The sequence below is a fragment of the Pteronotus mesoamericanus genome, unplaced genomic scaffold (genome assembly GCF_021234165.1).
Source record: "Pteronotus mesoamericanus isolate MK-2021 breed Mesoamerican mustached bat unplaced genomic scaffold, CSHL_Meso_final scaffold_21, whole genome shotgun sequence".
NCBI lineage: Eukaryota > Metazoa > Chordata > Mammalia > Chiroptera > Mormoopidae > Pteronotus > Pteronotus mesoamericanus.
In genome coordinates, this window is record NW_026555310.1 from 3,737,689 (window position 1) to 3,755,993 (window position 18,305).

Consider the following 18,305-nt stretch of genomic DNA (forward strand, 5'->3'; position numbering starts at 1 on the left):
AGCAAGTGCTGGGCTGGAGCTGCCCAATGAGGCTTATTTTGACTCATAAACACTGGGGACAATACTCCCAATTTCATGGTGTTTTAATTTGCATAGAGAACATTAAATAAGAAAGGCAGCATGAAAGCACCTCGTTCAATGACTGGCACATAGTAGGTGCTCAAGTATCAATATTTGGGCTGTGTGTGTGTGTGTGTGTGTAAGAGAGAGAGAGAGAGAGAAATCATCCCCACCTCAAATTGATTTCAGGCCCCACAGTTTGTATAGGACTGTGTTCAGAGCAAGGTCCGAGCACTGGGCTGATCCACAGCTCGAAAGAGAAAGGACACAATCATATGTCACACCTGCCCTCCACCTCCACTCATGAAACTACAGGCAACTCCATTCTGCACAATTAGGGACAGAACAGTGGCACGGATAAACCAAAATCGCAGCTAATAAAACATAAGATTTGGAATGTGTCTCAAGATGGATTGCTTCAGAATATAGCTATTTATAATGCTCTGAGGATTTCAGACTGAATAACAGGGTTATGAAGTGAGCCCCTACTCAGAAGGAGCTGAAGATCTCAGCAGAGATACCCTTCCCTTCTCAAAGTTTTTCCCACCCCCAGATTCAGGGTGGCTTCCCCCCTGCAGGCTCTCTGAGCCCTGCACTACCTCTGGCAGGTCACTGTCACCTGTTCCCTGGGTGACTGGGCTTACCACTGCCTGGCCAATGGCAGGCACTTCGTACATGTTCTTAATTTAATTAAAAAGCTGCTTGGCATCTTTTCATTTCTTAAAGAATTGTACATGCAGAGGAGGTAATAAGGAAGATTAGAATAAGACTTCTTGCTGCTGATCCAGCAAGTAAGAAATCAAAGCAAGTAAGAAATTGGTGTCTTCTACCTGGCAAGTTTATTTTGAGGAGCCTGGGAGATAGCCAATCAGACACTGAGGGACCACGGCCACAACAGCGGGGTGCGGAAAGGAGAGGAGGCTGGAGTCACGGCTCCGAAAGATGGTGTCTGAAAGGTGCAGCGACAAAGAGAGGCATCAGAGAGCCTTTGTCAGGAATTTATACTCGATTTAGACCAAAGAAACACAACTCTGAGGCCCTGTCTCAGATATTAGAGAAGGTGCCTAGGTAAACAGCACAGATCGACCCTGCACAGCCAGTGTCCTGGTGAGGTGGGCTTGGGACGGCAGGGTGTGCTTGGCCCCACGCAGGACTTCCTCCTCCCACCCGCTTCCCCACCATCTGCTTCCCGGGAATTGCTTAGTGCAGTGGATGTAGGAGAGTTAAAAATTCAGGCCTACCGGAGGCCTGAGAGGGCCAGGGCTTGGTGCCCACAGGGGATTAGGTTTGCAACAAAGTGGTGAGCTGACCCCAATGACTCTCTCTTCCAGAGTATTTAAAGGAGCAACTGGAGCAGTACGTGAAGCAGCTGCAGATCGTGAGGGTGGTGCGGCAGGAGGAGAGGAAGGGGCTGATCACAGCCCGGCTGCTGGGAGCCAGCGTGGCACAGGCCGAGGTGCTCACCTTCCTGGATGCCCACTGTGAGTGAGAGTGCCGGCCTGGGTGTGCTGTGTCCCCCCTCGCCCTGGCAGAAGGAAGAGCTGTGGCCAAGGCTCCTTCTTGCTTTGTTCCAGGAGTTAAGGAGGCTTGGGACTCGCCCCAGCTCTTTCTAACCCTTTCTCACCCCATTCCCAAGGATGTGTGATCAGACACACAACCCTAAAATGAGTGGTCACCCCGCAATTGCTGGGAGTGTGCTCTGGAACCCCGGACAGTCCTCTCTCCCTGATCTGCACCTTGTTCTGAACTTAGCCCTGCAGAGGCCTCCTGTTACCACTGGAACTGATTTGTATGGGGCTTTTCCTGTAGGGCCACCTGGAGCCAAGAAGGCTGCCCTCTTCCCCAAACCGAAAACCTCCCACCCTTGTTAGCAAAACATAACTTCCCTAAAAGCAGTGATCTGTATTGGGGAAAGCCCTAGACTTGGGAGTCAGAAGACCTGGGTTTATGTTAGGGCTCTGCCACTAGCAAAGCTTCAGTTTCCTCATTTGTAAGATGGGGAGAGGATACTCACCTTACTCACCAACAAAATTATTACTCTGAGGGCCAAATTAAGTCATATATATATATTTCATTGACAATCTCAGAGGGCTAGCAAATGAAAGGGACTGTTATGCTACAACTGGGGCCGGAGCCTTAGATGCAGAGATTCCCGGGCAAGAGGACAGCTGCTTCTGCGATCCACACTCGGGCAGGGAGGGCTGATTCAGTGGACAGGCTGGGAGCCCGAAGATTCCCATCCAGGGCCCTCTCTGTGCTTTGGGATCATTTGAGTTGATCGTGTTACTCCTCTGGGACCTCCATTCTCCCCCACCCCCAAAAGCTGCCTGCATCTTTAGGCGGTGGGGAGGGGAAGGTAGGAGATTCTCAGATCTCTGTGGGCTCTGTATAGCTGCGGAGCCTACCAGTGCTTCTCTGCCTGTAGCTAGGAAATGGGTGGAGAGTTCCCATGTCCTCCTGGGTCTCCCTGCCGGCCCAGTGCATGGGCTTAGCTGTAATCAGGGCCCTGACAGCCTTCTCCTGGTCTGCGCCTGCAGGTGAGTGCTTCCATGGCTGGTTGGAGCCCCTCCTAGCTCGCATCACCGAGGATGAGACAGCGGTGGTGAGCCCAGACATCGTCACCATTGACCTTAACACTTTTGAGTTCTCTAAACCTGTCCAGAAGGGCAGAGTCCATAGCCGTGGCAACTTTGACTGGAGCCTGACTTTCGGCTGGGAGACTTTACCTACACATGAAAGGCAGAGGCGCAAGGATGAGACCTACCCAATCAAGTAAGGACCACAGCCTGGTGAGCCCGCGACCTGACCTCCATGGTCCCAGACCCACCCAGTTCTAGGGACTGGGGCCATGTCAGGTCAACATTTATTAGGTGCCCTATCAGGCACTTGACATGTTTTATTTAATCTTCATCCACTATGATTAGCTTATTGTACAGGTGAGAATATTAAGATTCCCAATGATAAATGATAAACAATTGGCCTCAGGTCATGCAGCTAACAAAGGATGGAGCAGGGATCCCGCCCCTGGCCTGTCTGACCCAACACCTGTGCTCCTAACCATGGCTAGACTGCTTGCTTTTATCTGCCACTTACTGTGTGCCAGGCACTGGACTAAGGACTTTATACACTTTATGTCGTCTAGTCCTCCCTACGCGTAGAAGGCCATGACTATGACTGGTGCTTGCAGACGTGCTGAGACATAGTGGGTAGTGGCCGTCCTTGCATAGCCATTATAATATGAGGGGTGGCATGTGCTCCCAGCTCACTCTCTTTGAAAAGACTGAAAACATTCAAAGAATACAGACAAGTGTTCTGCAGTTTACGGTTTGTTGCAGTTGCCCTGAACTTTTTTGGTAAAGGGCCAAATAGTAAACATTTCAGGTTTGCCAGCTACATACAGTCTATTCCATAATAGTCCTTGTTTGTGTTTCTTTTAAACAGTCCTTTAAAAAATGTAAAAACCGTTCTTTCCCCAGAGCCTCATATAAAGCTAGGCCAGATGTGGCTCCTGGGCCATAGTTCACCGACCGCGGAGCAATGGGGTGGAGGCATGAAGGCTCACCCACTGTTTAATGCCCGCCCGGGTTCACCTCTCCCTCATACGCCTACCCTGCCCTCCCCTCTCCGATTGCCTGCCGGCCTTGTTAGAGGCCATAAGTTTAATTTGACACATGTCTTGGCCACACTGAGTCAGAGAGTGACTTTTAGCATATCCTGTGATTATCTGCCACTGTTTTTCTATACTGGCCAGAAAACTTTGGGGTCAAATGAATATATGTCTGGGGTGGAAGGAAGCAGAAGTAGGGGATACAGTGAACATAAATAAGAGGGGAGGCCTGAAAAAAAGAGAGCTTTGGAGTTCTTCCCCTTCCACATGCCCCGATCCTAAGGAAATGCTACCCAGAATCTCGGTGGAGAGGGCTCAGGTGGGTGCCACAGGCAGTAATTCCATGAATCCCGAACAGCCCACTGCTCTGTCTCCATTAAGAGGAGGAGAAGCAGCAACAGAAAGGGGAGAGGGGAAAAGAGAAGGCAGGAAAGAGAAAAGAAATTAGAACTATTGGCCATCTTCCTGTTCCACAGATGTCTTTTGTTTGGTGTTTATGGCAACAAGCCCCGCCTCGCTCAAGCTGGGAGCCAGGCACACAGTGGCACAGTCAGGGACAGGGCACCTGGCCACCACCCATCACTGGCATCTCTGACTCCAGTGTCCAAGGACCACACAGCTGAAAGATAAAGCTCCAGTGTTAGAGGAATGGATTTGCTCCCTGGTGGCATGCACGGCTCGCCCTTGGCACTAGGCACAGGGCCCCACCGGAAGGCCTGCAGGCAGTACCCTCCCATCCTCCACTCCGAAGGCCAACAGGAGACTGAGTGGAGGGGTCAAGGACCCAGAGGGTCCTGAGAAGTAGGCCAGGAAATACAGGGTGTTGCCTGGGGTTGTGGGTCTGAAGTGAGGTTCTCTGTGGCCTCGGAGGTAATTTGTCCGTGGCTTCTGGGTCAGATAGACCTCTCTAAGCCAAGGGACAGGCCCAAGTCAAGGAGGCCCTCAAGAAGATGTAGGTTAGGTCCAAAGTCCTCATCTGGCATCCCAGGACTCTCTGAGCCCTCCTGGGCCTTACTTGGGCTGGCTTAGAAAACCTCTGGGTCAGAACCAGCGACAGAAAGCCTGCGTGAGCATGAGGGTTTCCCAATTGAAGTTTCTTCCAGAAAGCAGCTGCAGGAGCCAACTTCAGGGCAACAAGGGCAGCCACAAGGTTAACAACAAGGTCAGGCTTCTGTGTAGTCATCCTGACAGATCCGTCCAGTGAACACTGATTGAGCCCCTGCTGTGTGTAAAGCACCTGCATCGCTTCTGGGCTGTGTTACAGAGATTCTTTCTGCCTATTTGTACTATATGAAGAGCAACAGAAGGGGGCAGCAAAGCCCCATCCAAGCGAGCCTGGTCAGGCACAGCTGCCAACAGCTACTGATTGACAGAGGGCTCCAGGCTCCGCCGGCCCCTACCCACACCTTCAACCCTTAGCCCAAGAACACCCCCCACCCCACCATGAGCGACATGGTATCTAAATTCTAGAAATGAGATGTTTTTGTCCATTTATCTTCATATGGGTCTGTGCGTCCCTGCTTTTGTCTGAAAGCCAGAATCTTTTTGTAACCTCCAAATGCTTCCTTTAGGACAAGTTGAGCTTGATGTCATCTCATTTCCTATTCTGTTACCAGGAGTTTCCTCTGTTCAAAGCAGCTGGCAGATTTTCCCCAAAGCTCATTCAGTATTAAGCACCAGGGCTGGGCTCCTATTAAAACTTGGCTTTCCAGGGTCCCAAAGGGCCAGAGACCCCGAAAGAGAATGGGATCAGTACAGCTCATAATATTCATTCATTCATGGTTCGAGTCCTATTTCCAAAAACAATTTCACACAGCTTCTCATAACCAAATATCTGTAGGAACTTTGCTGCCAAAAGGTGAACAAACCATGGTAGCCTTACTCTCTGCCCATAAGACTGAGCTCTCAGAGAACGGGATCTGTCTCTCTTAGCTCTGCATGCCTAGCACAGGCCCCGGCGGCTGGTAGTTAATACGTCCTTGGTTGAACGAATGAATGGGTACCTCTTAGAAGAGAATAATGATGAATTACATCATCCTTGACGTGATTCCTAGAAGGTAAAGGAGACATAATGAAAGCTCAGTAAACAATTGCTAAATGAACAAGTTTGTGGAAGGGGGCTGCACGCCCGGGGAAGGGGCTGGGCACAGGTCAGGGGCGTCAGCGGTGAGTCCACACCTTTCCACACCGGGCTCCCACTCCTCTTCCCCCAGAAGATGCACATGCTTCTCCCTCTGTCTCTCCAGATCCCCGACGTTTGCTGGTGGCCTCTTCTCCATCTCCAAGTCCTACTTTGAGCACATCGGTACCTATGATAATCAGATGGAGATCTGGGGAGGGGAGAACGTGGAAATGTCCTTCCGGGTGAGAGTGAAGAGGGCTTCGAGGGGGGAACCACAACACTCCAGGGAACAGCCCGAGAACCTCTTAGGCAGCAGAGATACCACATCTGGAACTGAACTTATAAGGTGGCTGTTTCCTGCCGGGACTCCGCTTTTCCTCTACCCCCCTCCCTGTCTCTGGCAGTAGGGCTTTGGGGAGTCAGATTGGACAGCTTGAGACGAGTTTCTGGGCTGAACTACTCAGAGAGAAGGGATAAAAGCGATCATGGGAACTGGACACCTGGGGACTGGTGACATCTTTCATGGTGTCTATGGAAACGGATTAGACCCTGATCGAGGGCTTAATGGTAGAAGACCCTGGAACAGATGAGGAAGCCGTCACTATCCTTTTACTAGAAAAACCAGGTTCCCCTTTCCAGGTCAGAGGACACGTGCCCTGGTAGTCTCTAGAGTTTCCCTACCCTATGCTCAGAAAGCTCGTCATACTGTAGAAGATGGTGGCCCAAATTCTGGAGGACCCCAGAAGTCTGAGAGATTCCAGGAATCAGGCAAGTCAGGAGGAGGTCAGGAAGAGAGGACTGCCTCTCATGACATCTCTACTGGTTCCCATGCTGGTGGAGGAGTGATTAGTAAGTAAATGAGCTTGTTTATGAAATCACCTCTCACAGTGCCTGGCACATACTAAGCACATCTTTAATACTTGCTGTTACTATGATAATGAATTTCTGTTGCTACTATACTAAAATAAACAACATACCTCCTAATATAAAACCTAAAACCAGAAGACACAGGCAGGAGGGCTTAAAAAGAAAGCTCACCAGCTCAGTCACCATAACTCCCAGGGTTCTGATTACAGGCTCAGCCATGGGCCTCTGCCCTCTCTGTCCAGTCTCTCTCCTCGGAAGCTAGTGTGCTAAAGGTGGCACCTCAGGCCTCCTGGCAGTTGACTGTGCTTGCTATGACTGATGCACTAATGCTTGAGTTTTCAGTAACACCTCGGGGAGCTGATAAAATCACACTTTGAGGTCAAAAAGCCAAGCGACCAGGGCTCAAAGTAGGTATATAGACACAAAGTTAGCCAAACCGTCTTTTCTCTGAACTGAGCCCTGGTAACCCTGTGGACCCTGCAAATTTCTGTTTGCTTAAATCAGAGTGAACCAACATCAGAGAGCCAGGGAGTGTGTAGTCATGGCCTAGGGAGAAGCCTGGTCCCTGTCCTTTTTTCCAGGAGAGAGAGCAACATTTCCTTGAGTCCTTGGACCTGGGGTCTGGTGCTCTGGGAAGAGAACAGAGCTACCTGGGGGGAGATTACTGCAAACAGCCCCCTGATGGCCCCCTTTTGCGTCCTCCTGTGGCAGGTGTGGCAGTGTGGGGGCCAGCTGGAGATCATCCCCTGCTCTGTGGTAGGCCACGTGTTCCGTACCAAGAGCCCCCACACCTTCCCCAAGGGCACCAATGTCATTGCTCGCAACCAAGTGCGCCTGGCTGAGGTCTGGATGGACGACTACAAGGAGCTTTTCTATCGGAGAAACATACAGGCAGCAAAAATGGCCCAAGAGGTGAGAGGAAATGGTGCTCAGGAGGGGTCTGGATGAAGAGAAGTGCCGAATCCCAGACCCTGGTCGAGGGCTGAATGGTAGAGGCCCACCCATCACTGCCATCTGAGGCTTCCCTTTACAAGCCTTAGACCCTGTGAGCTAGAGCCCAGGGAAGCTAGCGAAGGAGGAGAGGACCCTTTGTCGTCCCTGCCTAGAGAGCCCCAGTATCTTTTATGGGGGGAGGGCAAAAAGTATGGGAGAAAACCTCTTCCAGGAAGACTGGCTTTGCTCCGAGAGGCTCAGAGCAGGGCTGGGAGAAAACCGACTGGGACGTGAGGGGGGATGAGGGAGAAGGGGGCTGGGACGGAGGTCCCAAAGCCAAGAGGGGGTTGGGGATTGGACGTGAGGCTGGGTCAGTAGCTCCAACAGGCCCTGAGCAGGAATGAGCCTGGGACCATTCTGGGACAAAGTGACCCCAGGAACTCTGGACCACTTCAACCCAGACAAGAAGGTTGAGGGCCAGTGAAGCTGACCTTTGCGGGGCTGGCTTTGTTGACAGAAATCCTTCGGTGACATTTCTGAACGACTGCAGCTAAGGGAACAACTACACTGTCGTAACTTTTCCTGGTACCTGCACAATGTCTACCCAGAGATGTTTGTTCCTGACCTGAAGCCCATCTTCTACGGAGCTGTGAGTCTTGAGAACCATCCTCACAGAATCCCCTAGAGAAGCTCAGGACCGCTTACCCCACAGGGATGACAAAAGAGAGTTGAATTTTACTCTCCACGTGGCTTTGTCCAGAAGGAGGACTCTGGGGCTTCCAGAGATAGCTAGAATCCTTATAGCAGAAAAACAACCCAGAAGCAGTGGTTCTCACCCACCTGCATCATAATCGTCAGGAAAGGGTGCTCAACCACAGACCGCTGATTCAGTAGGACTGAGTGGGAGCATGAACATCTGCATTTCTAATAAGTTTCTAGGTGATGCTGATGGTCTGGGGAATCCACACTTTGAGAGCCAGCACGCACAAGGAAATTCCTACGTGCTGAGGGCTCCTCCCAGGGACCTGGCAGCCTGGGAGGTTGCCCAGCCGGCTCGGACCCGGCCTCTGGGCTGTGCATCTTACTTTGCTATTAACTCCAGGCATCTAGGTTAGTGAGCAGAGGAGAGATCTAGTCATGCAAATTTATTCCAGCTGGGCCTGATACCATGTACTGAAACACTCCTCACTGCTATCCTGTTCACCTCTCTGCTCACCCTCCTGCAGATAAGGAACCTTGGCATCAGTCAGTGCCTGGATGTGGGGGAGAACAACCGTGGAGGGAAGCCCCTCATCATGTACCCCTGCCATGGCCTTGGTGGCAACCAGGTATGTAGCCTAACCCTCCTGGGGCTATCCCAAGAGAAGCCTGTCTCTGGGCATCTCCTCCCTTAACAGGCCCCCTTTCTCCGCTCAAAATAGTCCTTTCCCAAGGACTAGGGTGGGGGAGATCCAGAGAGAGGAGGAGGTGCCATCCCTGCCCTCTGGAAGCTCCCAGTCTGAGGAAGAATGCATGACACAGAGACAAGATCTGAATTTGGAATTAGGGCCGCCTAGGGAGTACTGGGCATCAGAGCTGGGTGCCAGAGAGGGATGGACGGGGGAAGCGTTCCCCAGAGAAGGCTTGCTGGCGGGTGCCAGCTGCTGAGTGATGTTTTAGGGTAAGCGTGTTATGTTTTTGAGCACTCACCCTCACCTCCACACGACTTCTCTCTTCAGTGCCTCCTCGGCCCAGAAAGTACCAGTCCTGTCCTACTACCTAAAAATGACCCCAAACAACCACCTCCTGACACCTCAGTTGCCTGGCATCCTGAAAGTCTACTCCATGACCTACAAGGCCCCAGCTCTTCCTGGGGAGTAACTAGTAACCTCCCTGACCCCAGTCTCTCAATCTACCCTGAATGCCCAGCATTTAGTAAGGAAGAAGCACTTGAACCACAACTGAAGCAAAGATATATATATCTCTCTCCTCACTGTAAGTGTGTGTGTGTGTGTGTGAGAGAGAGAGAGAGAGAGAGAGATTCTAAAGCAACTCCCTGCACCACTATCCTGCACAATGATTTTAGGTGATACATTGGCAAACCTTTTCATTTTACTAATAAACTATTAGCAAAACAACAACAAAAAAAAACCAAAATGAATATATCAAACACATGACTTCATAGATAATGCTGAAAAGGAAACTAAGTTAAAATTTTAACTAAGTAAAAAATATTAAGTAACTATTATTCCAGTATAACCCAGATATGGCTACAAAAAAATCCAGAAGGTGACACATGAATTACTGAAATCTTGTCACCCACTCAGGTGCCTCGCCAGGAGGCTCTCGGGGGTTGGCATCTTAGAGCAGATGGCCTTGGAAGGTGGTGGGCAAACTCTGCCTGTCCCTCAGACCTCCTCTTGCCTTGACTTCCAGTACTTTGAGTACACAACCCAGAGGGACCTTCGCCACAACATTGCAAAGCAACTGTGTCTACACGCCAGCGCCGGCACTGTGGGCCTCAGGGGCTGCCACTTCACTGGCAAAAACAGCCAAGTCCCTACAGATGAGGAATGGGTATTGACCCAGGTAAGTCAGCCCCAGAAGATCAGGATCAAGGGCCTAAGGCCACCGCTGACCCCCTCCTTATTTTCGGTATCTTATGCCTGAGATACCATGGGATGGGTCAGGAGAGTGTAGAAGGTATGGAGAGCGTGACCTTGGTCACAGGCAGGGTTCTTTGGGCCTAAGAAATATTTGGTGATCGCTGGTTCTGGCTGATCTAAAGATAGGACGGGGGGTTATGGTCTGTGGCCAGCTATGTTGTAGTTCAAGTATTTTGAGACCGAACCTAAGTAGATAACAAGTGAACAGTCACTCATGGTTCCTGCCTGCCCTATGTGAGCCAGGCACAAAGCTATGCACTCTCATACATTGGCTCATAATATTTCAGAGGCTCTTCCCAAGTAGGTGGTGTCCCATTTCTGTAGATAAGCCAGCTGAAGCTCAGCAAGTTTGTGACAGACCCAGGGCCCATAACTAATAAATGGCAGGCCTGAGATTCAAACCCAGATAAGTCTGACTGGAAAGCACGGGTCCTCTCCATTACATCACACTGCCGCGGGATGTTAGTGTAACTTCTGCAGTACTGAGCCCAGCCTAGCACCCCCAGTGAACCTCTACACCATACCCTACCCCAATCACCAGTTGCTGGCTTGGGGGAAGAGGAGCCTAACCTTGGGGCTACAGGAAAGGGAGGAGTCTAAATAGGATACAAGGCAGAAAGTGGAGGTAGGCGGCAGTGGCCCAGGTGTTTAAGACCGGCCCTGTAGAGGAGGCAAGTCCTGAAAGCATTTTTCAGTTCCTTCCTCTATTCCAGCCATTCAGGCTAAAGCTGGGGCTGGATAGTTGGCACCAGACACAGCGGAAACTCAGGAGGCATCCCGTCGGAGTTAGCAGAGGCTTGATCTAGTTAGCACTGTTACAGGACTGGGGCCCAGGTTGACCTTTGCTGTGTCATCTTCTAGGACCAGCTCATCAGGAATTTAGGATCTGGTACCTGCCTGACGTCCAAGGACAAAAAGCCAGTCATGGCCTCCTGCGATCCCAGTGACCCCCACCAGCACTGGCTCTTCATCTAGACTGCAGATCATCCCCTGTGGGAGTTCCCACAAGCCTCTCAGGAAACAGTGCTTTGGGGACCCTGGTGTTTGGGAACCCAATCACCAGCTTCTCTGTAGGCCTTAAAGATGGAGTTCTAAACCTAATTTTGGATGTCAAGGCAGGACCTTCCTACTTCTTACAACAACGTTTGGCCCGTTTTCTTTACATTGATGGAAGAGACTGTAAGAACACATAACACTTGGCCTAGAGCTTTCCTTCTGTCCTGGACATGGAGACTTCCAAAGCAGAGAAAGCTCCAGGGATGGGGCCCAAGGCAGCAATGCTGAATTCAAGAAGAGGACTTCTGCAGCCATGTGCTGTGTCCCTGGTCATGTAGAGCGCCCGCGGAATCCAGTGATGTAGTTTATGCTAACAGAGTTCCCTCTGTTAGGGGTCTTAAGAGTGTTTCCTTTGCTTATAGTACCCCAAGTCTGTAGAGCCGTTTACCAAAAATGCCCTAACAGGAATCCTTTCTCTTCATCTGCACAATAACTGTGTGAGAAAGGCGGGGCAGGAACGGCACACCCACTTTACAGACAAGAAAGCTGAGGCTGAGAGGGGTAAAGGATGTTCTCTAGTCCCACAACTGGTGGATGGCTGGAGCCAAAACTGAGGCTTGATTTTGAGCACTCAACCACGGCGCCTTCCACCGCACCACAAGAACACTAGACAACTAGCCACTGGCCTGCCCCTTCTCTCTTTGCTCCTTTCTCATCATTTCCAGCTGACCGGTCTCCATAAAGCTTAGAACAGTGGAGCCAGGTAGCCATGAAGGAGAGAGACTATAAAGGTCATGGAGCCAGTGACTCTCAGGTTTAGGCCCCAGAGCCCTTTTTTCTATGCCCCGTGTATAATGTAATAAAAGGCAAAGTAGCCATGGGTGAAATTGAGGGCGGACAAGGGCAATGCCCCTGAACTTCTAACATTCTGTAAGACAATTTGAAAACTGTCATCTCGGTGCAGGCTTATCATTTTCCTATTATGAAACTGAGGGCAAATAAGTGAAGTAATTTGCCCAAGGCCACACAGCCAGTCATTGGCAACCCTGAGGCAAGGACCCAGATAAGGCCCACAGGAGCCTTGGGAAGTGTGAGGGATCAGGGACAGCGTATACTCAAACACGACTGCACGGACTGGCCTTGTCTGCTGTACTCACGTGAAGTCCCACACAGAACGGTCCTGACAGTACGTGTCAGCTCTTTTCCAAGCAAGTTGGACTCCACACACATGGACACACAAGTCCTTCCAGAAGGTCTTCTCACTTTCAGTAGCAAGTTGTCATCTAAGGCATCACCACGTGAGGGTGCCATGGGACCATAGCTGCCTCTCCTTCCCAGCAGCTCTTTCCCGCAGGAGGGCTCCTAGCTCCCTGAAGAGCCTTCAGGACCCTGTAGAGGGAACACTCTGAAGTAGCCCAGCCAAAGGGAGAAGGCAGAGCATAGCCTCTCCCAGGATGTGGCCTGGAGTGGGGAAGGGGAAAGGTCTTTTCCTGAAAGAGAAGAGAATTGGGCGTGAGATCCACAGGGAAATAAAGGTTTTATGATGTTGGTAAAGGAAGTCTGCATTGGATTCTTCTTTGCCCTTTATTGGTCCTTAGCTGATCCTTTTGGAGAATCAACTGGTTTAGGCTGTGAAGAACTACACACATCTGGAAAGTTCTGTCACAGCCACTGGCTCTTGTTCCCAAACATCCCCTGGCCCCCAGTTTAGCCTCCATACTGTGTGTCAAGGCCGTGTAGACTTGAGGAGTTTTAAAATGAGGCTCTTCCCCTGTGGAACTCACACTCTAGCTGGGGAAACAGAGTTGCCAGCAAGTCATGGAGTGTTCAGAGGTGTGCTAGCTGAATTAGAACAATTCCTTCCACTTAGGGGAAAGGGAAGGCCTTACAAAGATGGTGACACTTGACTTTAGACCTCAAAGGATAAGTTCTCAGGTGGGAAGGACTCAATAAGCAAAGACCTCATACGAGAAACAATCTAGCCTGAGAAGAGCCACACAGGGACAAAGGTACAAGTGGATCTGGGAAACCAAGAGGACATCAGGGTGAGGGAGCAGTGGACGTAGAAGCCAGAAGATCAGGACCACAGTATGACTTCCATGGGCACTTGTGCCTTCATAAAATACATTTAAAATTATGATATAATTGCATTGGTATAAAGATGAATATAATCCCAGGTGATGGTATTCATTTTATTTCTTCTGATTTTAAAAGAAACTAAAACATTTTTGTGGGCCCTAGGCACTGTGCCCGCTGTGCCTACTGCGTAAGTTAGCCCTATACAACAGGGGCTCCGGGCCCAATTGAAAAGGCTTTGAATGTCATGCTAATAAGTCAGCTAAACCATAGGGAGCCATAGTCCCTAACTCTAATCCTAGCCCTACTCTTGGTTGCATTAAACATCCTATCATTTATCAGGCATTATTTGCTATTTATCCCAACATCCCTCATACAGTCTATAACATCACCCAACAGCTCTCCGGCCCAATCTTACAATATATGCCCAACCAAGGTGCCCCTGTGTGATTCCTCACCTCTACCCCAAAACAGCATAGGCTCTCTCAGGGGCAGTCAGCTAAGAGTAACTCACAGGAAGTGCGAGATGCAGCAGAAGAGAGAAAAGACCATGTGACAGGCCTACAGAGTAGGCCCAGGTTTGGGGTGAGGAGAGGACTAGGAAAGGGAGGAAGTTAAGACGAGCGAGGGAGCACTGGCAGGTGGTGGAGAGGCTCAAGGAACCCGCTTCATTGCCTCTTTTTAGCCAACGTGGGTCTTGCCCCCACCTGGCATCTGCACTCTTCCTTAATATTCACCCCTCTGAGCATTCTCAGAGCTAACCTAAAACCTTAAAACTTTGTTGCTAGCCCTGTGCTACTATCTCCTGGCTCGAGAAGCCTCTTATCTTTCTCAGCACTAAATGGCTGGTCCTTTGGGGATCTATGTCCCACTGAAGAGTATTGGTGCCATTGCCAAAAATAGCTTAACTGTCCCAGAACTTATTATTTACTTATTTTTAATTACAAAGTAATTCTGTAGAGAAGTAATACAGAAAAATATGAGTTTAAATAGTGAAATTTGTCCTCACAATGCTGTCATACCTATCGATTCATTCTCTAGATGTAGTGACTTTACAGCTTGGTAGAAACACTTCCATACTGTTTTTCAATGAATCTACAAATAGACATGTACATAATATCATATTGTTTGCAACTTGTTTTCTTTTTTTAAAGATTTTTATTTATTTATTTTTAGAGAGAGGGAAGGGAGGAAGAAAGGGAAAGAAACATCAATATGAAAGAGAAACATCGATTGGCTGCCTCTCGTACACACCCCAACTGAGGACCAAACCCACAACCCAGGCATGTGCCCCGGTTGGGGATCAAACTGGAGACCTTTTGCTTTGTGGGATCATGCCCAACCAACCGTCCTTAATATTTAATTTATCGAGGACATCTTTTGAAGTCAGCTTATTTAAATCTAACTCATTCTTTTTAAAAGCTGCATAGTGTTCCATAATATGGTTAAATCCAATATCTTTAACCTTTCTCTATTGATGAACGCTTAAATTTTCCACAATTTTGCATCAAAGTTTTGTGACAAACTATAACCCACATTCTTGTACATTTATTTGTGTGCTTGTGTTTATTTCAAAAGGACACATCCCTAGAATTAGAATTGCTTCGTCAGAAGAAATGGCGTCCCTTGAAAGTTAAGCCAGACTTCTGGTCAAGACAGTGGCGTAGGTAAATGCTGTGCTCACCTCCCTGCATGACCACATAAATTACAACTAAATTATGGAGCAACCACCTGAATCACCTGAAGACTAGCTGAACAGAGCTCCTATAACTAAAAATATAAAGAAGAAGAAGCTGCTTGGAGACTAGCAGGAGGGGTGGAGACACAGCCCCACACCCACCTGTGGCGGTTAAAAATTGGCAGCGATAACCTGTTGTGGAGGTCCCCCCGCTGAGGACCTCCACAGCCCAGCCCAGATCACCAGTGCTGGAAAGAGGAGTCCTCACAACTGCTGGCTGTGAAAACCAGCAGGGACTCAGTCCTGGGGAAATGCAGGGCTGCTATAGACCCAGGAGCCCTCGTAAAAGTCAAACTACCAAATGCTGAGTTGAAAACGCTGGCTACAATGATACTTGATGAACTTAGGTGAAGAACAAATTCTCTCAGTAAGAACTTCAACAAACTGGTAATTACAAAGAGATAACAAAGAAAGATAGTAAAAATAAAAAGGAGATTAAAAAAACATAAAAAAGAACCACTCACAAATGAAGAATACATTAGATAGAATTATCGTCAGATCAGATGAAGCAGAGGATTGAATCAGCAATTTAGAAAACAATGTAGCTGAAAATACCCCATGAGAACAACAAAAAGAAAAAAAGAATAAAAAAGAAATAAGGGCCCTGGCTGGTGTGACTCAATGGATTAAGTGTCAGCCTGTGAACCAAAGAGTCACTGGTTCAATTCCCAGTCAGGGCGCATGCCTGGGTTGTGGGCCAGGTCCCCAGTAGGGGCGCACAAGAGGCAACCACACATGGATGTTTCTCTCCCTCTTTTTCTCCCTCACTTTCCCTATCTCTAAAAATAAGTAAAATAATTAAAAAATGAATAAATAAAACAGAAGTAATATTAAAAGATATCACTAAAAATACTTTTAAAAACAGAAAAAAATTCTCACTGACAAAGACAAACCTATAATAAGAGCAGTGGATCAACCAACACTAAGCTCGTACAAAGGTTAAAAGGAAAATGCTGGAAGGTCACATGTAATTGCAGCAGTAAATTAAGGAATACATGCAAACTAAAAAAAAAGTTAAAAAAATATGACAAAAATATAAACATGCAGGGGTTGAGTAAAAATGGCAGTGATTTTAGAATGTATTCAAATTCAAGTGACCATCATCTTAAAATATACTACTATAAACATAGCTTGGTGTATATATAAAAAGCACATGGCAGCCACACACACACACACAAAAAAAAAACTACAAGAGATATACAAGAAATAAAGAGAAAGGAATCCAAACACAACACTACAGAAAGTCATCAATGAATAAGAAAGGAATAAAAAAGAATTACAAAAACTGTCAGAAAACAATTAATAAAATGGCAGTAACTACATACCTATCGATAATTACTTTCAATGTAAACCCATTATATGCTCTAATCAAAAGAAGAATGGATTAAGAAGTGGTACATGCATACAATGGAGTGTTACCTGGCCATATAAAGGAATGAAGTCCTACCATTTGTGAGAACATGAGTGGACCTGGGGGGTACTATGCTAAATGAAATAAATCAGACTGGGAAAGGTAACACCATATGATTTCACTTATATGTGTAATCTAAAAAAAAAAAAAAAATGAACAAATAAAACAGAAATAAACTGATGGATACAGAGAACAAATGGATGGATGCCGGATCGGACTGGGATAGGGGGGCTGGGTGAAAATGGTGAGGGCATTAAGAAGTACAAATTGGCAATTACAAAATAGTCATGGGGATGTCAAGTACGGCTTAGGGAATATAGTCATTAATATTGTAATAACTATGTATGGTGTCAGGTGGGTACAAGATTTATCTGGGGGAATCACTTTTTTTTTTTAAATCCTCATCCAATGACATGCTTATTGATTTTAAAGAGAAGGAAGAGAGAGAAAGGGAGAGAAGCATCGATGAGAGAGAGAAACCTTGATCAGTCGCCTCTCCTGTGCACCCAGACAGGCGACCAAACCTGCAACTTAGGCATGTGCTCTGACCAGGAAACCTGTAACCTTTCAGGTTACAGGACGATGCTCCAATCAACAGAGCCGCCGGGTTGGGGGATCACTTCTTAAGTTACATAAATGTTGAACTACTGTGCTGTATACCTGAAACTAATATAACATTGAATGTCAACAGTAATGTTTTAAAATTTTTTTAAGTTTTAAACTTAAGCCAAAGCCACTGTGCCTACCCCTAACAGTAAGAATAAAAAGCGTGAGAGAGAATGTGAAGTATGTAGGGACTGATTGTAAGGGTCTTAAATGCAGTCCTAAAAAATTTGGTTTTTAAATAAATACAGATTGGACTCCTCTGGGCTGGGCCACGGGTACAGAGATGGATGTGATCTTGGCCCTCCCCTTAAAGGTTCACTTTGGAGTGTGTGATGTTGAGGGGTAACCTTTTGGAGGCCCTGACTTACAGGGGTGTCCAATCCAGGATGGCTGTGAATGTGGCCCAATGCAAAATCGTAAATGTACTTAAAACATTACGAGATTTTTTTTTTTTTTTTTGTGATTACGTGTTACAGTGTCTTTAATGTGTGGCCCAAGACAACTCTTCCTCTTCCAGTGTGGCTCTGAGATGCCGAAAGGTGGGCACCCCTGCTGAAAGCCTCCTCTTAATCTCCTCATCCTGGGAGCTGCCTCCTTACTCTCCAAAGGAGGCAGGAATGTGGGAGGGGAATCACAAAGAGGTCCTGGTTCTCCAGCCCAGCCCAGCCCTCCACCCCAAGCTCTACTTTGTTAGAATGCTGGGGGTTGGACTGGAGGGGGAGCCCCCAGGTCACCAGAGCATCACAGTGCAATTCCTCTTAATAGTGCAAGGACCTGAAAAGGCCACTGTTTGTACAGAACTCCTTATAACAGCTTTTCCCAGGCCTCCCCTGCACCTGCAGGCAGGAAACCTTGAATTCTGGAGTTCTAGGGACCTGGTGACTTTGCTGCTTCCCTCTAGGCTTCCAAGCTTCCTGGCTTCCTTCCGCCAAAATCACCACTCCACTCAGTTCTCTGCTCTGGGGCCTCCCTACCCAAAGTCCTCTCCTACCTCAAGACATGAGCATCACCCCTTCCCTCTTCTACTGACTTGGATGGACAAAGCCTTTCATTTCCTGCAAGATGTGCCCGCTTCTCTCCTCAGCTCCCCCTGCCCTCTACCGTTATAATCCTCAAATTATCTCCCTTTCCTGAGAGCTTCCTCTTCTAACCCTCCCCACATTCTTCTCTGGGAGCTCTCTTTTTGGCTCTCCACCTGAGTCTCCCAGAACCTGTTTCTTAGTACCCTCTTCCACAAGAGTTCT

At 48.2% G+C, this 18,305-nt stretch overlaps 1 protein-coding gene across 1 annotated transcript in view; it reads left to right on the plus strand.

Moving 5' to 3' along the window:
- GALNT6 (polypeptide N-acetylgalactosaminyltransferase 6) overlaps window positions 1–12,778 on the plus strand; it is a 30,654-nt gene extending 17,876 nt beyond the window's left edge. The window contains exons 6-13 of the mRNA XM_054591089.1: window positions 1,392–1,541; window positions 2,598–2,832; window positions 5,914–6,031; window positions 7,368–7,568; window positions 8,107–8,238; window positions 8,816–8,917; window positions 10,005–10,157; window positions 11,096–12,778. Of these exons, the coding sequence (XP_054447064.1) occupies window positions 1,392–1,541; window positions 2,598–2,832; window positions 5,914–6,031; window positions 7,368–7,568; window positions 8,107–8,238; window positions 8,816–8,917; window positions 10,005–10,157; window positions 11,096–11,209 (1,205 nt within the window). The 3' untranslated portion in view covers window positions 11,210–12,778. The remainder of the gene's footprint in view (window positions 1–1,391; window positions 1,542–2,597; window positions 2,833–5,913; window positions 6,032–7,367; window positions 7,569–8,106; window positions 8,239–8,815; window positions 8,918–10,004; window positions 10,158–11,095) is intronic.
- The last annotated feature ends 5,527 nt before the right edge of the window (window positions 12,779–18,305 follow it).